This window comes from Ammospiza nelsoni, chromosome Z (assembly GCF_027579445.1).
Source record: "Ammospiza nelsoni isolate bAmmNel1 chromosome Z, bAmmNel1.pri, whole genome shotgun sequence".
NCBI lineage: Eukaryota > Metazoa > Chordata > Aves > Passeriformes > Passerellidae > Ammospiza > Ammospiza nelsoni.
The window spans coordinates 14,254,979-14,281,715 of record NC_080669.1 but is presented as its reverse complement, the minus strand read 5'-3'; the positions used below and the strand labels follow the sequence as shown (position 1 = coordinate 14,281,715).

At 37.2% G+C, this 26,737-nt stretch overlaps 1 protein-coding gene across 2 annotated transcripts in view; it reads left to right on the top strand.

Annotated features, from left to right (window-relative positions):
• Nucleotides 1-11,010: 11,010 nt before the first annotated feature.
• Nucleotides 11,011-26,737, top strand: part of CEP120 (centrosomal protein 120) — a 37,804-nt gene continuing 22,077 nt past the window's right edge. For both annotated transcript variants that reach the window (XM_059492894.1, XM_059492895.1), the window contains exons 1-12: nt 11,011-11,161; nt 12,258-12,414; nt 13,327-13,441; nt 14,337-14,478; nt 16,526-16,674; nt 17,698-17,895; nt 19,923-20,150; nt 20,406-20,613; nt 21,658-21,759; nt 23,018-23,204; nt 24,977-25,126; nt 25,945-26,127. In XM_059492894.1, the coding sequence (XP_059348877.1) occupies nt 11,110-11,161; nt 12,258-12,414; nt 13,327-13,441; nt 14,337-14,478; nt 16,526-16,674; nt 17,698-17,895; nt 19,923-20,150; nt 20,406-20,613; nt 21,658-21,759; nt 23,018-23,204; nt 24,977-25,126; nt 25,945-26,127 (1,871 nt within the window). In that variant the 5' untranslated portion in view covers nt 11,011-11,109. The remainder of the gene's footprint in view (nt 11,162-12,257; nt 12,415-13,326; nt 13,442-14,336; nt 14,479-16,525; nt 16,675-17,697; nt 17,896-19,922; nt 20,151-20,405; nt 20,614-21,657; nt 21,760-23,017; nt 23,205-24,976; nt 25,127-25,944; nt 26,128-26,737) is intronic.

The following is a 26,737-nucleotide window of genomic DNA, read 5'->3' as shown; positions in this document are numbered from 1 at the left end:
CATTTTTTAGGCATGGCAGGGTAAGGATTATCATTTCTATGATGTTAAAAATCACTTATTAAGATATAACCAAGGCAGGAATTTCTTAATGTTAAGAAATCACAAAAATATGTAAATTGTTCCCAGAGTAGAATACCAAATGCAAATAAACCAGATTTAAATATGTAGATATCCAGTAAAATGAAATATTTTTAAATTACAGGGTTTTCTGTTTAATTATCATCTCATACGTCAACATTTGTCTGTGTATCTTTTGTCACTAAAACATTCTTCTCACTTAACACATTTCAGCCCTTGATTCTGATCTTGCCTAATGCCTCAGGTGGAGTCCACCATCCATCAGGGCAAATAGGCGTTGTGCCCCTGACTTCAGACCCAAAAATTCCTAATTGTAGCCCTGGTTACATGCTATTAACAGGTAAATTATTCTATTCAAGAGATCCGTCTTTAATGTACAGCTACTATATGTATTAAAACAGGCAAAGCAAAAATACCTGGTGCTCACACTCTGTAATGCTGCATGTTCTTCTTGGCAATACACAACACAGATAAAAAAGTTCTCATTACATTTATTGGATTAATACAGTAGGAAAACAGTGTTTAAAGGAAAACAGTGTTTCTTGCACTCTTCTTCACCACTAAGGTGTGAGCTGCCAGTAGACATACCTAGGTGCTATTACTCATCCAGAAAACTTGTAAGATCAGGTGAAGACTGGCCACTGGATTCAGCAGTTGCTGATGGTATTCCAATGCCTTTCAGTATTTAAAGAGGAAAATTATCATTCTGATAATGGAGGAAAGGACTTGGCACCAAAACTATTTTAACAATACCAAGCTAAGTTTTAAACTACTACTAACTACAATTACTTCAAACTAATTGCAGGACACAATTATGAAAGTTGCAGTTTTGGTTTTGGGGTTTTCTTTACGATACTTAAGGGGTAAAATTCTTGCTATTCTTATGCTGAAAAAACTATGCTGAAGTATTTGTTTACATTCCTTCTCTCACCTTCCCATCTGGATGTAAAAATAGATCCCTTATGAAGTCCTAAAGTATCAATACAATTAAGTCAACTGTACTTTCATATACATCTCTTGTGGATATAACACACTAAATTGTGGTTGGCAGGTCCAGAAGTTTATGACATCATGCATGCAGCAACCAACCTTCCACTAAAAGTCTGTTTCAGCCAGGTTTTGACTATATGGGAAATAACACGTGACAGATCTTGAAAGACAAGATGCTTATTTTACAGTTGTCTGAAGACCACTGAAAATAAAGAGTTACATGTTAATATTATTTTATTTCAGCTTCCTATTTCTTAAAGACTAAGTGGATGAATAACTTCTAATAACTAGTATCTGAAATAATATTAACCACTACGTAAAAAAGTAACACTCCTTTGTTTACCACTCAGAAAAATTGTAATAGAAATCCTAACCACAGCTGAAGAACTTTTCACAGGAACACTTCTGAACATAACTCCCTGATGAATTAAAGTAGAAAACTATACATCATACATTTACTTAAGAAGAATTTGTATCTGCCAGTTCATTTTTCCCTCATGAAAATTCAAAGGGGATCTTTTTTTTTAAACTAAACTAGGAAAAATAAATTGTGCCCACACTGTCCTGTCTGCAGTTCCTTTTGATAACCGTTTAAAATATGGGTAGCACCTCTGTCTCTGTCTGGTGGACTTTCCAGTGGCATGAAAAGAACATGTGCTTGCATTCCGTGTACAAGCTAATTTGCAGTGAGCTTTGGATACTTGGTAAAAAGCTGATTGTGCAATGCAGGATAAGATCTGTCCTTTTCTGCATTTTGGTTTTACATACCGAACAAAATTTTTGAAGTTATTCAGTTTGTGACAAAGAACACAGATGTTTCACCACAACGTATTCTAGTGCACTTTCACTCTTGTTTTAGTCTGCACCAATAAACTAAAGAGTCTGAGAGATGACAAAAAATGGGTGACTGGCTCAAGCTTCCGGTTTCTGTGTCCCTATAGACTGACTTAATGGAACACAAAATTTTTGACCTCCAAAAGCAAGATCAGGAAAAAAATCTATTTTTGTCTTTGGATATCTCCTATAGAATTTCACTCCAGGTCCCTCAATGGAGTGAAAGCCTTTGATTTTGCCTTCCTGTTCATGTAAAAAATTTCTGGGGATGGTGGTGAAATTAATGTACACATAAAGGATTTATATCTTTGGAGCATTCAAGCAGAAATATAAAACAGTTCAATGGATGATCTGGATGGACAATTATAGACACTTCAGGAGAGACAGCCACGGCAGAGGGGTTGGAATGGAGAGTGTTTGTGTTAAAGGAAAAGCAAATAAAGCAGATTTTTTGGTGGGAGTTTACTATAGATCAGCCAGCCAGGATGATGCCACCAATGTCTAATTCTAAATGGAATTAATGGAAATCTCCAGAGCAGTTCCTCTGGTCCTGGGTCTGTCATAGAGCAGACACAAAGAGGTCCAGGAAATTTCTAAAGCACATTGAGGGAAATACTTAGGTACAGATACTAGAGGAGAGGAGTGGACAGATCTCTTTTCTCTGATGTGTGGTGATAGGACACAAGGGAATCGTAAGGGGGGGCATAAGAAATGTCAGGGAAAGGTAAGACTGGATATTAAAAATATGAGAGAGTGGTCAAGCACTGGAACAAGTAATCCAGGGCAGTGGCCCCAGGCCTGTTGGTGTTCAAGGAAGAGATGACTTGTCTTCAGGTTGTCCTCAATGGTTGGACTCAATGATCCTCATGGATCTCTTTCAGCTCAGGGATTTCAATTCTGTGATCCTATATTTAACTGTCTCATAAATACTATTCACTCAAACAGTAACTTAACACGGACTTTGTGAGGGAGAGAAATGAGTCAATTTATGTCACAGTTGTAATTTTTTACACAATTTTGAAAACTTAGAAATTTTTAAAAAGCTCACTTCCAATCTGCACATCAATTAGAAGAGAAAAAAACTGTATATATAATACAACAAACACTGTTTAGAAGTAAATTAACTTCACAGCACATGATAATTAGCTCCAAAACTACCTTTGCACATAATGTGTTCTGGATAGGACATTGTAATGGAATGTGGAGGACTAAACTAAAGTCTTTATTATTCCAAAGCAGCCATGGGCAAGGCATACAATCCTTCTATTAGTTATCCATCTTCATAATCGGATTTAAAAACCTGTCTTTAACTCTCTGTCCATCTGGTCCATCCAAGATCAGATGCTAACTCATATTGGCAGAGTTACCCAGTTACAGAAATAGTTTGTGTGAGCAAATCTATACAAATTCAAGTATAGATTACTGCTTGCTAGACTTAGATGGCCTTTTGCATGTCTCACTTTCCATCCTCCATACATGCCTTAAGGATCAGCTTTGGCACAATTTCATGATTCTGGTCTTTGGAAATATAATACTCATACCTGTTATTTTTTGTTAGTTTGTTGCTGTATACATATTCTTTATGTTCTGTTATTCAAAGGAAACAGCAAAGATGAATTTCTAATTTTATTCTCTGTGAGAAGGTATACAGGCTAACATAGATACTTGACTTGCATCACTAGATTTTAGCGTCACAATCATAGAGATGTATTTGTAAATAATTTTAATTTTTTTATATACCTGAGTGTCCCAGAATAATAGTGAATTTTCCAAGAATATTATGTTATGCAACTGTACAGACATAATCTAAGAAATCCTGTATCTGTGGGAAAAAATACGTTAGAAAAGTGACTGACTGCCAGCAGTTCTTGATTAACATCATTCCCTCAGGGCAGAACAGCACTTGTGCTTTTTATCATAATTAGTTCATTCGCACTACGTAACCACTTTGTTGATGCCAACTCTGACACTTCCACTGGCTTTCTAATAACTACATTTACATTTTTAGTCGTGATAGAGGAATTGGGAAAGAAAGTTGTTGCACTGAACACACTTCCTTTTTCTTTTCTTTACTTGATGTCTGAAGCACGCTTATTATATACCCTTAGCAGACATACTGATCCAAACACCTGTGCAGCCTTCAAGTCATCCCTGAGTCTATTTTCCCTTTTGTTTTTCACTGGATGAGCTCCTGCCTACTCTTAACTTATGAAGTCTAAATAAATTGTTTAGGCACATATATCCCATTAATAACAGTGGAACTGGTAGCAGCCCAAAAAGGAATACCACACCCAATTTTTTTTTTTCTAAAAATACTCTAAAAAATATCTCTTTTTAGCACCTTTGCTGCCACATACCACAAACTACAGATGTATTTTGGTGTTTTTGTCCTTGATTTCTCCACTTTTATATTATACAGCATATTCAGCTTTATAAATGTTCTCTTCAAAAAAGGAAGAGAATGTCTTGATTTATATTGAGACCACCAAAGTCTAACGCATAGATAACTAAGACTTCGTAGTTCAAGGTTCTCAGTTTTTTCACTGATCTGCCAGGTTTTGCAAGCCAAGATGATACTATTCTCTTTTAGTTAAATGACAATAATCCACTATGTTTGCTGTTCAAATACAGCCTGCACTGCATGGATAAACTTCCTGCTTGCAGAGATGTAGGAGTACGTTTGTAGTCACTTGGGACAAGATCTAAAATCCACTGAAGTTATCTCTTCAAAGAAAAGGATAACAACCCTTCTCATTAACTCATGTGGGTTCTGAATCAGATCCTTAGTTTAACTTGTTGTTTAATTTACTAGCTCTTTCAAGATGCAATGAGTTTCCCGGGAATTAAAGAGTAATAAAGGGAAACTGATAACATAGGAGATTGCCTTCAGTGTTATCATAAGGAGATGCCATTTGCTAAAAATATTTAAATATCAGTCAGAGAGTAATCTTTAAGACATTCTACCTCTCACTAAGTACAATAAACTTTGAAAACTGTAAAGATCTGTCTAAGAATACTAGAAGTGAGAAATGGAGCCCATGAAATATTCTCACCTTTGCAGAATCTTTTTTTCCCCTCAAATGCTGACTGAAAGTTTTCTTTCCTACAAATAATTAGGGTTTGGTAATGCTTTATTCTTCAGTATTAGCAATATTTACTAGGTGAGTAGTGAGCAGCTAAACTGTAGGAGACCATGAGACCAAAGGCCAGTCGTGTACCCATTGAGGGCATTTTTAGATTTCAAAGCCATTAGCCACTTTCAGTCTTAGAAATTTTGATCACCAACAATTTCACACAGGATCTGACCTACTACTTTTACTGAAAATGTTTGAAAATCCAACAGGAACAATCTGGTAAGCTACATGGAACAGTTCTAGAAGTGTAACACCATAGGAGTGCTTAAGAGAGATGCAGAATATATTCCAAAATTTTTCAGGATCCTCTTTTTTTCATTGTAAAGTTCTAGATAGTCCTAGGCTTGAGAAAAGAACAAAGCCAGTGTTTTGTCCCTAGTATGGAAATATCCACAGGATATTTTCTCTTAATTTTTCTAGAATGTAATTGTCTGTTTCCTTTACAGATCCAATTCTTCTAACAGTTGTGGTGGGTTGATTGTGGCATGCACTGCCAAGTGCCCACTGCTCTATCACTCCCCTCTCAGCTAGGCAGCAGTGATATAATATAACAAAAAGCTCATGGGTAGAATAAGGACACAGAGAGATCACTCACCACTTATTGACAGAGACAAAACAGATTCAACTTGAAGAAAAAATTAATTTATTGCCAGTTAAATCAGAGTGAGAATGAGAAATAAAAGCAAAATAATACTATAACACTTTCCCCCACTCCTTCCCTTTTCTCAGGCACTTGATCTTCTCTGCCTCCTGCCCACAGCAGCACAGGGGGACAGGGAATGGGGGCTGTAACCCATGGGGGCTCTGGTCAGTTCATCACACATAGGGGCTTCCCACAGGGTCACAGCCTCCTTCAGGCACTGCCACCTGCTCTGGCATGGGCTGTAGGGGGATCCCTGCTACCCCATGGTCCTCCAAGAGCTGCACTGCAGGCTGCAGGGGAATCTGAGCTCCAGCACCGGCAGCAATGCCTCCTCCACCTCCCTCTCCACTGACCATGCTGTCTGCAGGGCAGTTGCTCTCACACATTTTCACTCCTCTCTCCTGGCTTCTGTTTCACAGCCATTTCTTTTCCCTTCCTAACTCTGTTATCCCAGAGGTGCTGTTACCATTCCTCATGGGCTCAGCCTTGGCCAGCAGTGGGTGCAGCTTGGAGATGTCTGGCGTTGGCTTTATTGACGTGGGGGCAGTTCCTCACTGAAACCACCCTGTAACCCCCCACTGCAAAAACCTTGCCACACAAAGCAAGTACAACAGTTTTTCTAATTTTCATTGATACTCATGGGTATAGCTCATGTGAACAGAATTAGGTATCACAATAAACTGTCCAGTTACATTTACACCATTTACACATATACAGCTGTCAGCGGAGAAGAAATATTTTAAGACTTTTCTGAAGAAATATATTTCACTCTTTTTTCTCCCATTTTCAGAAGAATAAAACTTAGTACTTTTCTAATCTAATCTTTGAAAAGAGCTTCCCTTCTTCTGCAATTCAAACATCCTTTGTGTAAATGTTTTTTTCTCCTCCAGGTCATACACTGTGGATGAGTGATTTGAGTTCTAAATTTTGCCTTAAAGACAGTATTTAAAATTTGTCTCTCATATTCAAACTTCATATAAAGTTTGTTCATACTGAGGCTATTTTACAATAAGAAATAATGGAACACTTAAGGATATGTCCAAAGTATTCCAAAGTGTAACCAAACTACCATAAGAAGAATATTTTTAGAACACATATTCCACTTACATGCAATCTAAATCTGCAAAGGGGTACAGCTATTTATTAGTCTTTCTGCATGAACAATCCTCAACTGTAAAAGGAGTTCCAAGACAGCTTAAATAATAACTAAATAAATGATCCTAAACCAATTAGAAATGCAGCAAGTAAAAAACTTTTAATCTCAATACAAACATATTTTAATTTTTTTATTTAAGAGAATAAAGTAAGGAAGGCAGAATAAATAACTTTGTAAAATGAGGTATTTTACATGGAGAAAAGACATGGAGAAAAAATTGACATGTCATGTCCATGGGAAGTGAACCTGTGATTGAAAAAAATAACAATGCCAAGAAAAATAATTTACTAATTAAGAACTATTAAAACTTAATAGGCTGTAAACAAGTAGATAAACATAAAAAGTGTTGATAAAAACATTTAATAATTACACTCATAAATTTTTTAATCAATAATTAGTTTAACCATTGTCTAGATGAAAAAAATTTTGTAACCAATGCTAACTTAAGTATTGTACCTAGCATTCACTACTTGATTTGATTTTATGAGCTAACTTAAAATATGCATTCACCTGAAGTTAATTATGTTGTTTCCTTAGACATGCAGGATAGGTGAAGATAGTAATATAGCAAAAGATATTGGACAGTCTCTATCTTCTTCACAGAAATTTGAGTACAGATTGACAAATGCATACTTTAAGTGCTACAGTTCTAATTCTGTTGCTAAAAGAGAAGCCTAATAACATTAATTTGTTGAAGAATAATTAAAAGATCAAAGAAAATGGACAAACACATTAATATAATATAATAGAAACTGACTGTAGTTGAAACAGGCATTTTATGACATGTTCTCTGTGGATTAGGTGTTTTTTACAGTTGTATCTTGGGGGTTTTTAAGTCTATATAATTTCATATAGATTAAAATAGTCTCACAAATTATTAGAAAGAAGTGGGCTGAATAGAAGTAATATGCAAAATGTTTTTAATACCAGCATTGTCTTTATATTGTTTCATTTAGATGAAATTACTTTTCCAAGTCTGGTACAATTATTGAAGTGTGAAAGTCAATAAATTGTCCCTACTGTTTGGAGTTTTCCTTAGTTCCGAGTTTTCCTTAGTTTGAAGTCAATAAATGCAATTAGAAAAGAGCAAAACAAATTTCAATAAAGCATGTTTTATTCTTTCATCACTAAGCTCTTGATGACAGTCAAAACACTCGCTAACCCCTCCACTTCCTAAAGAGGCTGTCTTTCTCTGCTGATTCTGAATAGTTTATAGCCACCTGTTGCAGCGTTCCAGAAGCGCAAGTTATCCCACCATTTCTCCATGACTGCTTACACTGTAGGTTTTGGGCTTCATAATATTTTGCATTGGTGCAGATCCATTTTAGTTGGGCTATCAATCCTGCCACCTTTTTAGGGGTAGAAAACCTAATTCTTGTGTGACTGTTGTCAGGTGCTTCCATGGTTTCTAACACTTCAAAACCCATCCCTTCTGCACAAATTAGTATATGGCCAACTGAAATCTGCTGTGTCCACTTGCATACAACCCTTGAATACTTTTGATCATCAGGCCTGCTGCCGACAAATGGGGTGCACCTGTCTTAAAGTGAGAAAAGGATCTTTACTCAGGAGTTAGCAGGCCTCATCAAGTAGTTTTAAACTAGATTTGAAGAGGAAAAGGCATAAAAACAGGCTCACTAGAAATAAGCCTGGGAGCACTATGATGATCAAAACCCACAAAATTCTGCCAGGGACCAGTCTGATCAGTCTTAGATTCAGATATTGATCTGTTATTCTCTTGATCTAATTCCTCTTTCTTCCTTCATCATTCCCTGCAACTGGAACAATAGAGAATTTTACTTGTGCTCCTGATCCCTTAACCAGTTAAGTCTCAAGATGCTGAATTCCCTTTTTGATTTCCCTTAGACTTCTTATTGCAATTTCATCACTGCTTGCTTGAAAAAGTATTAATAGTTAATAATCTGAGGACTGTACCAGAGTAGAAAACTTCCTCCTACTGTCTTTAACACAGGCTTTGAGGGGCAGCAGACTTTCTTTAAGAACTGGATCCAGTGTGCATATTGGGTTTTTTGTTCCTCTCAGAAGAAAGTCTCCTATGACAATGACATGTCTTTTCTCTTTTTCTGTATGGGAGCAGTCTTGACACAGGGAGTGACTTAAGCTGACTTAACCTCAGTGACATCTCTGACCTAGATGGACAATCCTTCTTGTTCAGCTGCACTTGCAGAGCCTTGTAGCTGTTATATACCAGGGCACCTGGGAGGGCGGGATAGGAATGGAGGGGTTGCTCCACTGTGCAAGGCAGGAAATTGTCACCATTTCCCCCCGATCTCTTAAGTCATGATGTTGTGCAAATTAAAGATCAGATAGGGAATACCCTGTATCATGCACCCTGTCTGCCTGACAGATTTGGCAGAGTTAATACCTGTAACATGAAAATAAAAGTCAAGTTAGAGCCAGGAGAGAATGTCAAAGGATAAAGTTCCATGAGTTAGATGACCTGATTTAAAGGCTTGCTGTTACCAAAAGGAGAAATGCTTTGCCACATGCAGACATAAATACCCATAAACCAGCATTGTTAGTCACATGCTCTCAGTCTTTTTGTGCTGGCTCTGGTATTTTTCTGACCCTCTGCTGAACCAGTCCAACTTGCTGAATAGGCAAAAAGCAAATCCACGTACAATTACAAGAAGCGATTGTTTATTCAACAGTGTTCACAAGAATATTATTTTCATGAATCACACCAAGAGAAATTAATTTTCAAATAAAAAAGCTGTACAGGTAAACTGTATATTTTATCATCTGGGATCACGTTCCCTCACTGGCCAAAGTCACTCACTTTTCAGAGGTCTGCCTCCAGGTTTTGTGTAAAAAGTATGCATAAAAAGTACCTACAGCCTGGCTTGCAGAAGGTGACAGCGATAAAAACATAAGAACTCAGTCTGAAGAGATGGAGAGTTGCTGTGTCACGTGCAGTGTTAGTGAAGATGACACAACAGAAAGGAGCAGCCAGAACTGAACTTGGGCAGATTCAACTCGGGTATAACAAAGTGTCTTTTTGAGAAGTGTTTCAGAACCAGAATAAAATTCTAGCAGATGGAAAACAGTTTCTCCCTCTCCTGGTATTTGCAAATCATGAATCAATAACTTTACAGAATACATGTGTTACTAAAACTCAAGGATTTTATGTCTACACAAAGAGTTTGCTAGGCCATCTACTAAAAAAAATAATATAAACTTAAAAATGGGGCGTTTCGCCTCACGGTCAAGACATTTGTGTTTAACTTGGGATGCCAGGTGCAGCGACACACTTTTGTGATATTGTTGCTTACCTGATTATTAGTTCGTATGGAAGACAATACTCTAAAAAATTACCTGAGGACAAAGCTGCATGTCACTATGACTGGATTCAAATTCTCCTGCTCTGACGCTCATCACAGTGGCGGGCGAAAAAAAAAAGAAACTTCCCCACTTTAACAGCAAGCACATCTTAGAAGCAGCTAGCATTCCTCCACTGCCAATGCAGAGTGCTTGTGAAAAACCTTTTAACACTTTTATTTGTGAGGTTTTCGACTACGGTTCCGCGCCGCGGCACTGCAGCTCACCCTCAGGCCGTGGGTCGGTGCGGGGGGCGGCGGCGGCGCGGAGCCGGGTCCCCGGAGCGGCGGTGTCGGGGCGTGCCGGGGCCTGGGAGTGGCGGTGCCGGGGCGGTGCCGGGGCGGTGCCGGGGCGGTGCCGGGGCGGTGCCGGGGCGGTGCCGGGGCCTGGGAGTGGCGGTGCCGGGGCGGTGCCGGGGCGGTGTCGGGGCGGTGCCGGGGCGGTGCCGGGGCCTGGGAGTGGCGGTGCCGGGGCGGTGCCGGGGGCCCTGAAGTGGCGGTCTCGGGGCGGGGCCGGGGCGGTGCCGGGGCCTGGGAGTGGCGGTGTCGGGGCCTGGGAGTGGCGGTGTCGGGGCGGTGCCGGGGCGGTGCCGGGGCGGTGTCGGGGCGGTGCAGGGGCCCTGAAGTGGCGGTGTCGGGGCGGTGCCGGGGCGGTGCAGGGGCCCTGAAGTGGCGGTCTCGGGGCGGGGCCGGGGCAGTGCCGGGGCCCCGGAGCGGCGGGGCGGGGCCGGCGGCGGAAGCGGCGGGGCCGGCGTTGCCGGGCGGAAGCGGCGGCAGTTGGTGTTTAAAGGCTCCGCGGCGGCAAAAGGGCGGCGGGCGGCGGCAAAAGGGCGGCGGGCGGCGGCAAGGCGGGCTCCAGAGCTCACGGCTCTCTCCGCTCCGCCTCGGGAGTGGTCGCGCTTGCCTGCCCTGGCAGCGCCCGGGCGGAGCGGGGAGATGGTCTCCAGAGCCGCCGATCGGCTGCTGATCGTCGTCTCCGTGCTGGAAGGTAGGCGGGAGGGTCGTGGCCTCCCGGTTGCTGCGCGTCCCCTCTGTCCCGAGGGGAAGATGAGGGCTGGCTTTGCCTCCGAGGTGAGCGGGGTAAACTGAGCAGCGTTGAGTAAACCGATGTTCTTAAAAAAGCTTTGGACGTACGTATTATAAGGCCAGGGATGGCTACCCTCTGTTAGGTTTTGGAGGTATTTACGCAATGTATTAAGTGAATGCGAAAAGTTACAGTCGTTCCCCGAGGATCTGGGTTTTGTTGGTTTTGTTTTTTAAAAAGTATTCTGGTATTTTTATCCCTTCGTAGAAATCAGCCTTAGGTGTTGACACAAACGTATATCCAGTTGGTCATCTTGCATTTTCAGGGGTTATAGGTTCTGTAGTCTAATTAGAGTGTGTGTGCGTGAGTTATTTGTTAGGATGTCTTTTTCTCTTTTGGAGATTGGTTTGGGAGTTTGGGTTGTTTTGGCTGAATGCTTTCCTTTTGTCAAGTAAATCCTATTATTTCTCTGTCCATTCATGTAGTTTGCCAAAGGAGCTTACAAATAAGATCCTGTCGTCTGATATGCTTGTAGTATGGTCTCCCCACACTGTGATATAAGTAATGTTTTACTTCTTTTTGTCATCTCAAATCAGAATACTGGATGATCCTGAGCCCAGGACCAATCCTATACGGTTTTAGGCACTCTCCTAATCTGGCAATAAATTTTTTTTCCAGCAAGTGGCAGGAGAAACACCATTCAATACTTTTACAAGATCATGGATTTCTGTTTGGATGTCAGACAGTTCATAACCGTTTCACTTAAAGCAAAACTTTCACTCTTTCTCATGCCTGCTCCCTTACCTATTGCCAATCCTACATTTCTCAAATAATTCTAATTGCTTGCTACTTTGCTTTGTTACTTAGTTTCCTGTTTCTTCACAAATAGTCTGTTTCATGTTACATTCTTTCATATTTCTGTATAGTGCAAACTTTTTCTTTCAAGATCAGAGCAGGGAAGGTGACATGGGAAGGTTATTTCACGTAACTGATTTATGGCATCCATCTGAGCTCTTGCATCTCTTTTACTGATGGCACATGCAATGCCACTCTTTTACAGGGCGCTGTTTCCCAAAACGACCCAAGCACATGCTTATAGTTGAAGCCAAGTTAGATGGTGAACAGTTGGCTACTGACCCCGTGGAGCATACTGATCAGCCAGAATTTGCTACAGAATTGGCCTGGGAACTTGATAGGAAAGCACTTCATCAGCACAGGTAATGTTAAAAAGTGAAGTCTAATATGCAGATAAAATTTAACTTTCTTGTCTTTACAGTTAGTGAAATACAATTTTTGGTGTACTGTCATCTGAATTGTTCTATAGAAAATTTATTTTATCTACAATAATGTTATGGAAAAATGTACAAAAAAAGGTAATGTGTGGCAAGATAAGTGATGTTTAAAAATTCTAAAGGGTATATTTTCACACTACTAAAAAACACCCCGCAGGCTCTTAGAGCAAACTAATAATTCTGTAATTCAAACATTGCAGTCAAGCTTTCTTATGTATACTGTGGCACAAAATTAACTTAATTTCAAGTCTGAAAAGCCTGTGTAAATAGTTTTTGAAAATTTCAAAGAGATAACCTGAGAAATTGAGTGTTTTCATAACTGTTATTTCATTTCATAAATCTTACAACTTACAGGTTGTAATGTTATGACCATATTAATAAAGAAGTTTAAAAAAGCTGTATAATTTTTATTTGACAGAGAAAGATGCCTACATTTGCCATGTGCTACATGTCTTATACATGCCTTGCAATAGTCAGGTGCTTTACCCAAAAATCTTGTCCAGAGTCCTGTTTTTAAGATGCCCTTCCAAGTGAAATTCAAATTTTGTGTGAGGCTCTGTACTTTTTTTCTTTTATGTGAGTGAAGTGTTTATTTGTAGCTAATGTCTTTTTAATAGCGCTTGAGACTGAGGCTCCAATGCACTCTTCCTCAAGAATTAAACCACTTGCTCATTCTCTCACTTAGTGATGACTTTTGTATGTTCAATATAAGTTCAGTTTCTGACCTAATGAATCTAGTTTGTATCATTGGCTTGCTGGAAACTTATGAACTATTTTTGAGAAGTAATTGCAGGTATACATTTTATATTTAATGTTTCAACTGAGTTACTTTTTCAGGCTGCAGCGTACACCTATCAAACTCCAATGTTTTGCATTGGATCCTGTATCTTCAACTAAAGAGAATATAGGCTACATTGTACTGGATCTAAGGGCTGCCCCAGAAAAGAAACAGGTACTTTATGGGATATCAAGATTTAAAATTTTGTTTTGACAACAATGCTGTTACAGATAATATAATTTGAATTAAAGCATAGGCTAAACTTTTGAGTCTCACTTAGGAGTATAACTGATCATATGTGGGGGATTTTGTTGCTTTTTGTAAGAGGAGAGACATCTTGATTCTGAGAACATGCACAAATTAAAAAATACAGTTGATACTAGTCTTGCTTACTTCTGAATTGAATAATAGGATCACTAGCAACCAGTTAATCTACACAATTTCATTATTTAATCAACTGGAAAGTTTTATCTAAGCAATAGATATGGAGCAATTGAATTGAGTCTCCATCATGAAATCAAGTCTTAAGTTGTTTTTTTATAGTGGACCTCCATGGAGAATGATGTGTTAGGTGATTGTTTCTAGCTCTTTAATACAGCATAGAGAAAGCACAATATCATTGTTTATATAAATTTAATTAGCCAACTCCCTTGTATCAAGCTTGACCAAAACATAACTTTGATACGGGTCATACGAGGAGCCTGGTCCTATTCTGGCATCATTCTTCTAGAGCATTTTCAATGCATATGACTTACTGTGCAGCCAAGGACTTGAAGGTTTTCTAAATAAAGATTTGTGGTATATTTCTCTATCTAACCTTTTCACTGTACAAGTCAGTCAAAAAAACAGTATGTTCAGGTAGTTATCCAGTAACCATTCTATAGAATATATTAGTACAATAGTGTACTAAATACACCAAATTTTTAGAAATAAAAACCAAAGTGTATTTCTGTAGATGATAAAGTAGAAGTGCTAGATTAAGACTGAGTTACCTGTAAAAGTATTATACTATTTTTTTCTGTTGTATTTAAACACTTTGTGGTCTTATTTTTGTTTTTCCATTCTGTAGGCACCTAAATGGTATCCTTTGCTTAGTAATAAGTACCCTAAGTTTAAACCTGAAATACAAATTGGTGTTGCATTGGAGACGGACTCAAAAGCCCTAGTTGATGATTTTAAAGCAAAGGAGGCACCCCCTAGAGAAGGCAAGTGTAAGTAACATGATATCGCTCACTTTGACTTAAAAATCTTCCTGTGGCAGATGACATATCACTTGTTGAAAATCTGTTAAGTCTCAAGAGAATTTTAATATCACAGCTGTTTCAGTGCAAACCCTTTGCAGCTGATTAGTGTACCTTGTGGTAGTAAGTTTTTCAGGGATTCTTTACTGTGATAATTGTGTGACTTCTTTTAGGTGGACAAGTTGCAAACCAACTGGTATTTAAAATGAGAATCAGGGGTTCATAGTTAACTCCCTTGAGTATTTAACTTGTATTTATGTGCTTTGGAAAGTTATGAAAGAAATAGGGAAAGAGCTTTACCTTTATAGAAAGTAAGGTTTCAGTAGTTTGGGCTTGGAACTGTAAAGTAGTAAAATGGTTCATTTGCTGGGTAGGCTTGCTTCTTTTTTGGTCAGTTCTTCTTCTAATCTTTAGGTACTTAAATTATGTACTATTGTTAAGATTTTTTGTAGTAACATCTGCTTACTGTTGGGACTCATTCCAATTCTGGATTCTCTTGTTTACTTTTCTTGAAGGAAATCAGTGAAATGTGTCAAAAATCTATTGGACCTCAAATGTTAATGTTTGGTGCCTTTCTGTGCTATGCCTTCAAGTCACTTTTTCATCTGTGTGTTTTGGTTTTCTTTTTAATGCAAGTTAGTAGATGTTGAAAGAACAAAAGCAAGATTTTAGAAACAAAAACATATTTCCATCTTGCCCTGTTCTCTCACCCGAATGCCTATCTACTTAACTTTTGAAAAATGACCCTTTTGGTAAAACTAGTGGATTTTCTCCTCCATACCTTACAATACTTGTGTTGTTGCCCTGAAGGTACATTTTCTCTAATTCTAAATCCATCAGCTCTCTGCTGGTGATCTGTGGCTGTAATTTTGTAGAAGTAGAGTGATCAGTAAATGTTTTATAAGCTTCTGGCCCAGAATTCACTGACTTGGCTGCATTTCAAGATTGGTTAAGACAGGATTTAATTTTCAGTGTAAGATAGCTTTCTCCATTCTTTCAGGATTACAGCAAAACTCAGGGAACTTTCCATATTGTAACATCTGTCAAGGAGGCAAAAAACTACTCTAAATTATTCCTTAGTCTGCACTTCCCATGTGGTCTTTGTTCCTGCAAGTTCTCTTATCCCTCGTGACACTGGCAAAAAAAAATCTTTCTGCCTTTACTCAGCACGATTTCCCATTTCATGTTTTCTGTGGAATAATTGCTACAAACAAGTTTGCCAGCTCTTTCCTTTTTTGCATCATGTCAAAATTAGTCAATATAATATTTATGTGATGGGGAAAAATGAACTTCTGGGTTTTTACAGTTGTAAAGCTAATGTTCCAGGTACTGGCTGTAACAAAGCTGTATTACCCGGTTCTAGTCTGGTCAGATACTTTTCCGTTTAGTATTCATACACTCTTTTCTTTCTTTACTGACTTAAGTTGTCTAAAGCTTCTAGAATTTGAAACAGAACTATTTTGTTCACAAAATGCTATGTCATTATTTCTATTTCGTGTAACCTGAGGGCACTATAGAACAAAAACTAGCAAACCAGAATACAGAGTTTTATGCACTGAAGACTTGAGATGAAAAATCTTTAAATGAAGCATTCTGAAGATCTGTGGAATGTCACAGCATCCTTGTTCCAATAGATTGCTCATTAAAGAAAATGCAGGGCAGTAACTGCATATTGCAAAGTAAAGAAAAAGCGTGGTACACTCTAGCCTAGTGAAATAAACTTCCAGTTACTGTAATCTTTCTCATTGTAACACAAAATAAAAATAGGAGCTAGAATTCTGTTTAGCATAGTGTTCAGCGTAACAGTCGTGAACAAAAGTTAATTTCAGAATTTTTTGTAGCTGTTTCGAAGTATACCTAGAGACTTCTTTGTGTTTTGCAAAACTTTGGTAGCAGACATCAAGATTTTTTTTTTGTAGTTTTTCTTTCCACATGTAATTTCCATGTGTAATGCTTAAAATATATCAAAGCAATTACAAAGGCCACTAGTTACTCATGTTTTTTTCTTCTCTCCTAGTACTAACCCTTTTTCGTGAACTGGACCCTAAAAGTCTTGTGCCAGTCTTGAATGAAGAAGAGGGCTATCATCAAATTGGACCAGCAGAGTATTGCAAGGATCACTTTGTTTTGTCTGTAACCATTGCATTTGCCACACAGTTGGAGCAGGTCTGTTTCCTTGCTATGTGTAGTTTTTAAGAAGTGTTATCCCACATTAATATTTTCACCCTCCCATTCCTCATTTCTAATTTGTTTTTAATGTTTTTTTGAGCTTATTTCCAGAAATAACCTTGTCCTAAAGTGAATTTATATTCATTTTAAAACTTTTTGAAGTTCTTAACATCTCAGACTGCAGATGAAATATAATTCTTTTGAAGTACTAAAGCTGTATTTACTTCAAATGATGCATTCGTATGAAATCCATACTTTTCTACTGCAGTATTGTGTAAGAAGTTTATGTGTGGATAATACCAGTCTACAGTGTGGTGCCTGTGCACTGGAGTTCAAACAAGGTGAAGTGCTTTTCAAGTATGTAAGACAGAGCTTGTATATTGCCTGAGGGAAGGACTTATTAGCTTGGATAAAATGGCATGCTAATGGTTATTTCAGCTTTAGACCTTAGCTGCTGTGTTTTTGCTGTACTGACAGCATTGTTTTAATTGGTATAGAATTCATGGTGTGTGATAAACTCTCTTCAGTCTGGTCATGTTTCTTTTTTTCAGGGAAAATAGTTTTCCATGTCAGAATTGTAGGACCTTGAGAAGCAAAATTGACAGTGATCGTGCTTGTTGCATGTGCCTCTTTAGGCATTGAACTCACAGTTGCCTACAGGAGGAAGTTCGTCTGTTTCAGTCTTTTATTTAATCACATAAATTATATAACAGTTTCTAATCTGCATTATTTAATAATTGGATATATTTTATGAAGGCATAGCTTATTTCTGAGTATTTATGAGGTACTTGATGTTAGTAAATACGTGTCAGTTACAACCTTTGGTGTTGACAAGTCTTGCTCTTTTTTACTTTAAGTAAAACATTTTTGAGTATTAATATAATAAGTTTTATGTGGAGTGCAAGTTATGATTTAGGTCAGCTGGTCAGTCTTTAAGTTCTAATTTCCAAACTAGTGCTTCAGAATTACTGTAACTGCATCAAGGAAAGAGATACATAATTCTCTTCTGATCTCTTTCAGTTAGTTCCTAGTACTATGAAGCTCCCTGACCGACAACCTGAGTTTTTTTTCTACTATTCGTTACTGGGAAATGATGTCACAAATGAACCTTTCACTGATTTAATTAATCCAAACTTTGAGCCAGAAAGAGCTTCAGTTCGAATACGTAGTACAGTAGATGTTCTTCAACTTTATCTTTGTGCACAGTCAAAATTGCAGGTAAGCTGTTTAATTTCAAGTGTGAATGAAAATAAATAATTAAAATTAAAGAAGTAGAGTGTGTCTCAGGTTGAATCTGTGAAGCATTTCTGTTTCCAAACTAAGACAGTATTATAGTATTTTAGCTCAAATATAAGGTGATCAGCTTGCTGATGTGAGGGAAACCATAGCACCAAGTTTCCTAGCTAGATGGAGTGCTGTCTTTTTAATTAGTTGCTGTTACTGCAAGGTGGTTTGTATGCCATGATAAAAGGTGTTGCTGAAATATGGTCTTCCCAAAGAGCTAATGTGGCTCTCTGAAGAGCTCTGAGCTTTGGGGTCTGCGCTGCAATCAGACCATCTGCAGCCCAGAGTCCTGCTTTGTGCTACCTATGGTAATCCAGTACCAGCTGCTCAGGTCACTCTTGCCTCAGTTCTAAAGTCACTGTCCTCAGCACATCTTGTGTGAATTATAAGGAAGGTCTGTCTTTTTTACCTGCTCTGTAGACAAATGCTGTTTCTAAATATACTACAGACATTTTTGGGCTGTTATGGGATATTGCTTATCTTTTTTAGCCTTGCCTTTAAATGGAGGACAGTGGTGAGTTGGCAGAGTTAGGTTAACAGCTGGACTGAGTAGACGTAAGGGTCTTTTCTGAACTAAGCAAGTCTATGATTCTAAACATCAGGTAGTACTTAGAGTATTTATGGTAATCTGTGCATGTCTCAAACTAATTACAAGATTACAAAACAAGAGTCTGCTTTGTTGAGTGAGGGTGGTATAGGGTTTCTGATAATGTAGCTGGTAAATAAGACAGAATTAGTTATACAAAGTATTTGTGGATCTGGACTCTTTAAAGTTATTTTCTTTAAGTTTATACAAACCATTCTAGGGTTTTTATGCAGAGTGGTTAAGAATGCTTTAGTTCAAATCTTGTATTGTTTCATTTTTTTTTTTTTGCCACAAGTTTAAGTATTTTTGGAGCAATGTCCACTGATGTGTTTGGAATTTATTCTTAGTCTAAAACAGTCTTTAAACATATATGATACATAAATGGGGAATTATGCATGTTTGCATCATATGTAAAGAACAATTTTTTGAACAAAAGTTCTTTTGTGGTCAGATCCACATATTGATTTGGAGTTCCTTTGAGTTCTCACTCAGCATCTTAAGTCTTAGGATACAGGATCAGAGCACTGTGTTCTGATTCTTAATTTTAACATATATTTCCAAAAATGGAGACTTTGGTTGTAAAAGGTGCTAGCTGCCAGACTAGAATGTGTGTATGTATGTATTGTATGACCATATTTATATGTATGTACGTATATATGTGCACTTAGATATGTATACTGGCAACTCCCACCTTTCAACACAACAGTTCTCCTTAAGTGCAATAAATATTAAGGATGGGAATACAGTCTTCTGATCTGCTAAATCAAAACTGAAGTGACTCTTATTTGGGAAAAAGCAAGTTAGTATTTGAGTTTCAAAGAGTAACTTTGAGGAAAATAGAATACCTTTTGTGTTGTTTGTTTTTTTTTTTTTTTTTTAAGATCAATCTTTCACTTGTAGGTATAAATATAAACTCCGTAAGAAACATACAGTTGAATCAAGTTTTCAAATTATTATATTTACCAGGAATTAAAACCACAGTTAATTCCAAAAATCCTTTCCAGTTAAGTGGTATCTAAATATATGCCCAAAGCCTTCAAGTAATCTTTTTCATTACTTTGCAGTCATGCATTTTATATGCCTATGCATGAATGGCAGTGTTTAAAAGCCACTGAGTACTGAATTTATCCCACAGAAGGAATGATATGACAGGTCCTCAGAAGAGCAGTGCAGTGATTTGCTGCTGCCCTATCAGTGAACAAATCCCACCTGATCAAAACTGACATTTCATAGCTGTTCTTATTCTCAGCATGCAGGGACTGGGTTAGGCATGATAACTTGTTTTATTTATGCTACCTTTAGTGGAGGGTGCACAGATGGTTCCAGTGCAAATTACACATACCAGTTACTTTCTAATGCCTTTGTGTGTGTGCAGATCCATCTTTGCTGTGGGGACCACTCTCTTGGAAGTACTGAAGTTCCCCTGTCAGGACTGCTGAAGAGAGGAAATGTGGAGATTGACCAACACCCTGTGGCAATAGAGGGACCATTTGTTCTTGTTCCACCAAATAGAGCTAAACAGAAGCTGCCACAACTGCCTCTAGATCTGGCTCCTACTGTTGGGGTATCTGTAGTTCTGCAAAGGGAGAACTTGACTACACAGGTATGTCTTACCTGTTCATTGTTGGTTTAGACACAGTTTAATGTTAAAAAATTATTAGTGTTTCTTAATCATATTTGACTGGGTTTTGTGTTAAACAAAAAAAAAAAAAAAACTGAAAGAATTAATTGCTTTATATGAATAACTCTTTCATTGGCATTTTTCTGTGTCAGAAAAATAATCTCATACTATGAAGTGTCATAGACAGAATTTTTCAATGCAAGCTATGGTCAATAAGAAAACTATCATTTATTTCAGCCTTTGATTCCCTTAAATGCTGCAACTGAACCCAAACAGCCACAGGAGAAAGTTCTTTTACCTGTTAGTGGAAAAACAGAGAGCCAGCAACAGAGATCCCAAAATGTCCCGTCTCAAACTGACCAGTGTTCTTCAAAAGAAGATGTAGCAACAGAGAGTGAAGTGGAAAGTCTTAAGTTTGAAAAAGGCACAAAACCAAGGAAAAGGGGTATGTAGTATATAATTTCTTTGCCCAGTTGCTAAGTGTGGTCTTGGATCATGTACTACTCCTTTCTAGTATATTCATGAAGTAGTACTAACTTCTGGTAATAAGTTCCAGGCAAGTCAGAATCATTTGCATAAACAAATAATAGAAGGAGGATAAATGTTGTGATTTGAACATGATTATTGTTAAGTACACTTGTAAGAGCCAGATTAGAGATTTGGGGGTGCATTGATTACAAGTGAGGTGGATGGTCATAAGCTTGAAAAATCATAACAAAAGTTTTTGGAATTTCCTGGAGTTGTGAATGAGAAGGTTTAGTGTGATGCCTTTGAAGAAACTGACTTGCTCAATGAGATAAAGTTGTCTAGTGTTAATTTATTCAATAGAAAAGCAGGGATAATGTGGGATTTTTGAGTTTTCTAAGGAATTTACTATGTGGATTATAATTTGTGAAGACAAACGTTCATATAGTACAGATTCCTGGACAAAACCAAGCAACTGGGTTGTTTTGTTTGTTTTTACAAGATCCTTTTGTTCAGACTTGCTAGCCCAAGCCCTAGGAAGACTTGTTTCTGATTTGAGAACTCAGAAGTGGAAAAGTGGAAGAGGAACAGAGATAAGAAATACCATGAGAACCAAATAAATCTCAAAAAATGTTGTTTTGCTAAATGTTACTGAGCAGGAATCTTCTTAAGAGGTGGTCCATTAATAAAGTGGAATTATTGTTTTTCTAATTATATTTGTATTGCTGATCTTTTGAGCTTTGTCCTAAAGACAGTTCTGTAGAGGAAATTCTGTGTCCTAGAATGGGCTATCAGGATTTGTCTGCTAATTCAGGCAAATTTTCTTTTAATCCTGACTGATCTTACTTAAGCAACGATTAAGTCCTTTATATGGAATGTAAAAAGAATGTATTGTGAACCCAGCAGCTGGTTTGAATCTCTGGTTAGGAAATCCAGGATTGTGCTTTTTTATTAATAGTAACAGTAATTTTATAATTCTGTTTCGCTAAGGTGTAAAACATGTCATTTCACATTTGTCTTTCAGGACTGGTGGCTGGCTGCCCTCAAGAGGTTAGCAAACAGTGTTTTGAAGAGCTTCCAACTTTGAAATCACAGAGCAGAGCAAAGTCACCTCTGCAAAATCCCAGTAAGGCAAAATTCATTAAATTTAGTACATTAAATGAAATTTGACTATACAACCAACTTAAATGGATTTTAACAGTAAGCTGTATGTACTTAAAAGCTGTATGACCTTTAAATTCCATTCTGCCAATTCTTTGCACCAAGCAATCTACTGACATTCTACCTGAATCACTTAAGATAGTTTCCTTCATACATTGTGTTAACTAACTGATGTTAAAATATTACAGCATTTTTGTTTTTTGTAATATTACTATTAATGCAAGCAAAACACTTAGGATAAAGGAGGAAAGAATAAAGTCAATGCTAGTAATTATGTATTTCCTTAAAAATTACAAAAATGAAAATGGTTAAAATAATTATGAAGGCAATATCAGAACAAGTAGCACTTATAAAAGACTGTCACATTCTTATCTGATATTTTCATTCCCTCATTTTGTAGGGGCTTGGTAGCCTAAATAGCCCTTAAAGTCTTAAACAAAATGTCTTGAACATTTTTCAAGAACGCCTTTAGGAGACCTGTCTATGGGATTTGTAGTTTGATGTTTTACTCTCTGAAGGCAATACTGGGTCTCATTGTAAGGATGCGAGAAGCCTGGATGCAATTGGGCAGCCACTCAATGTTGCTTCTGCTTTCTAAATTATAAAATGGGTGCCACAGTGCATGGGTTCTGTGACCAGAAGCAGATGTGCTTTGCACATTTTTGTTTGCTTCAAAGTAAAATGTGGGGCCAAACTAAAAGCTTGGGGCCAAGGGTGATGCTGCCTTACATGAGCACAATTGACCTGTTAATCTGATTGTCTTTGTACTTCCCCTAAAGAAGTTAATTAATTTTACAAAGCACTAAAATTCTAAAAGTATTTCTTCTCCTATGCATGCCCTCAAGTTGACTATGAAAAATTAGTATAAACTGAGGTCTTACACCATCTTTCTGAAGAATTTAATTTCTTTGATCTTATTGTAAACTTTTAAAGGTGAGTTAAACCTTACATAGCTTCAAAGATTAAGGAAAAATATTACAATCCTGTAAGAAGATTTAAAGTATATTGGGTTTTTGGTTTTTTTTCCTTTGGAAGCAGTAAAACTTACAGAAGGAGTGGTTATTTTTCACAGTATTCATTTATTTTACAAGGAATAGAAGTCTCTTAGGGAAGCAACCGCTCTACTTGCATTTAAAATGTGACACTAATCTTTGATATATTTTGTTATTTTTGGGCAGAACAAGTTATAGAAAATGCTCATGAGTTCTCTTTTGTGTTTTCAGCTGATAACACAGCTGGTGGTCCAGTAGTGATATCTCAGCCTAACCCTGTGGGTGTGTCCAGTTCTTCTGAGCCTGTGTCAGCACAGAAGATTGTCATTCCAGCAGCCTCTCACCATTTTTGCTTTTCAATAGACTTAAGAAGTATACGTGGTCTGGAAGTTGGTTTTCCAATAAATTGCATTTTAAGGTACAATTTTTATTGTTATTCTTGGAAAATACAAAGCCTTCATAAGCTGAGATTGCTGGTGACATAGTGCCTCTCTCCTTCATCAGGCCTTTTAAAATGTAGCTGATTTTCTGTAGCAAAATAATTTAGATTGTTCACCTGGCTTATCACTAAACTGAGCATTAAGGATTGTTGCCTTTTGCTGTAATTGGTAGTAAATATTTCTGGCTACATTTCCAGCTTATCAGTGAAGTGATTTTTTTTTTCTTCATTTTGTTTTGTTTTTTTGGTTTAGTTTTTGTTTGTTTGTTTGTTTGTTTTTGTGGGGGTTTTTTTTGTTTTTTTTTTTAGTTTTCCACATTCCACCAAGAACTCTTTACAGTGTTTTAGTGAGAGACAGATCACTGGTTTGTGTATGAATCCAAAGGAAATCCATTCTAGCTTTAATGAAGAATCAGTGTATCTGAGAGACTTGTAAATACAGGGATGATTTTGATGGTTTAAAAAAAGAAATTCTACTTTCATTAGAGCAATTATTGATGGTGTATTTGAAGTGAGTGATTAATAATAGTTTTTACAATTTGTCTTCTCATTTCCATCAGGGTGCTTTTGATATTTGTGATTAAATATCTTTAAATGGTGATTCAGTCAAATTTCTGAGTGTTTCTGACTGGGGAGTTGCGTCTCCGTTTGATCTGCCTCTTTTCTGGCAGAGCTTGATTCATACATTTTTAACTAGTCACTGGGAAGTCTAGTTGCGGTGGTGGATCATGGGGTTTAGATTTTGTTTGAACTAGGTTGAGAAGGTGTGGATGAGATGTAGAGCTAGAATATTTTAAAATACGTCTACTATAGCCTGCATCATTAATGTCTTTCCATATTGGCTACATTAGTAAGTAGTATGCTGAAAGCAAGTTACAATGGATGGAATTTTGCCACATAAAATATTTTATGTAACATTTGAATAGTTAATTTGTTTCAGAACAGTAACAACACATAGGGTTTTTTTGTTTTATGCGCTTGAATTTTTATACTCAGTGATGAACATGGAAGGAAGCTGAAGAGGAGAAACATCCAGATACATGAACATTAAGAAAAGTTGCAGGATAAAAAATTGCATATTCACTGTAGATTGGAAGCATTATTTTATTCCAGTCTAAATAAGCTCTTTCAACAGCTCTTCATGAAAGGTGGAGAGTGCATTTTTTATATATAGAAGCATCATTTGATTTTATTAGGAGCTTAGCTGACAGCTGGCATCATCAGTTTGAACAAACCGAAGTTTATGAGGTTCATGACCTCTCCTTTGTTACAGTTTATGGTACACTGAAAGTTGCCAGTAGAGTAGTTTCAGGCTACATTTTAAGTCATATTGGTAAAGTGATTTGACTTGCCTTTCAGTCAATTAAACTATGGAGATGAAAAAGCTAGTGAAATTTCTAATGATTCTGACACTGTGTGTATGTATGCCTAGTTATCAGTTATTGCATGTTAGTCTAGTCTGAACCTTAAGTACAGTTACAGATGTTCTCAAGGAACAATCTACACGTGAGTATAAATTTTTCTTCTGTTTATCTGCTCAGTTTATGTAATAATTGCTGAGTTCTAGTAAAATATGAATTCATCTGGTTGTGAACAAACAGGTTATAAAAACTTCTTTTGTAGTGTAAATTTCGCAAACTTTGATGCAAGTCATGCTTTACTAAATTATGTGTAAACTGGTTTTCCTCTTGCAGAGGTACAAAAAAGTTATCTATTTATAGAATTACTATTTTTGTTATTGTTTTTATTAGGTACTCGTACCCATTTTTTGGCAGTGCAGCGCCTATTATGACAAGTCCACCTGTAGAAGTTAGAAAGAACATGGAAGTCTTTCTTCCAAAGTCATATTGTGCATTTGACTTTGCAACTATGCCTCATCAGCTTCAAGATACATTCTTCAGGTAGTAATTTGCAATTTTTTTAATCTTAATTACACTTTTCTAGATTTTGTTGTAAATGCAGTCACATTAAGATTATCAGTGCTAGAATTTAGTAAATAATTCAAGGACTAATGCGAATAAATACTTAATAGCTTACTCTTCCAGTTTCTCTATTATCATTTAAAGTCAGGAATTCTACAGTTCTTGATTTTCTCTCTTGCATACTTAGGTATTGTTGCTTACAGAAACAAGTACAATTTCCATAAATTTTAAAAGTAAAGCTTGATAACATCGTTTTTGACAGAGTACTTCTTGAAATATGAAAATCTTTTCTTTTTAATATGCAACATCCATATGATATCTTTAAAAATACAGCAGGTACCTGGAAAAGAGTTTGCAGTGTTGAGGGCTGTAAAACATTTCTCCTAGTAGTTCCACCAGATTTCAAGAAATGATTAAGATGTAAAAAAATGATCAAAATAGTATTTTTAAAGTAGCTCTGGAGGTGCTGTCTTTTGAGTGACAGTGGCTAAAATTCTTTTGTAAGTATTTATAAATTAAGATGATCAAGCTGTGTTAGGACTATTCTTTGTCTCTCACTGTAACATTGTTAGTCCCCAGTTGAAGAAAGGAATGATAATCTGAATCAAGTGATTGAGAAGATACAAAGTCAGTCAGTCTCATTCCTCTAAGTGAAAGGCAGTGAAACCAACTCATATTTTGACTTTTGTAACCATCACTGATTTAAGAAGTTACTTCTAGAATGTGAGATTCTTCTGAATAAGAATGCCTCCTGTTTCATTTTGGTGCCTGATGCAAAGATCACTGCTTTGTTTCAGATTGCCTCTGCTGGTTGAATTGTGGCACAAGGATAAAACAGCCAAAGACTTACTTCTAGGAATGGCAAGGCTTCAGCTCTCTAATGTTTTGGCTTCAGAAAAGACCCGCTTCTTGGGTGGGAATGGTGAACAATGCTGGCGTCAGACTTGCAATGAAACAGTCAGTTTCACAGCAGCACAAGGGTAAAACTATTTAAAAAATACTTACCTCTGTAGCAAGTTTTCTAGAGTAGTTTGTTTAGTGTTTCTCTGAAAAACAGCTTTTCCTGCATAGCTTTTTGAATAGGTAAACAGGCTGCAGAGTACTGCAGTATGCAGGGGGGGAATAGGCATCCAAGAGATGAAAAGCTAAATTGCCTCTTCATATTGAGCAGTGTATACACTACTACCAAAGTCATTGTAATAAACTTTTATGTAATCATGATCCTGGGTAAGTTAAACTTCACAGACAGATTAAGAAATAAACAATTGGAAAAAAGGTTCTGAGGCACTTCCAAAAGGAAGCCACTTAATTATATAAAAGTTGATATTCCATAATATATTTAACATTATTTGTCCATAGTATGCTTTTAGATACAACTAACTGACTTTGGTGAAAGTTAGGAGGACAGATGCACCTAGAGAATGGAGATGTCTCCTGTTTTTTCAGGATAGTAGCAGGGGTTTCAGCTTCTGCACATCAGAAGGAGCAGTGTTAGCTCATACTCTGTCTGAAGACAAGTGTTCATTTACATGGAGCAGTGCTGGGGCTTTATATTTATAGGTATATTTATATTTGTGTGTGTGTGTATTT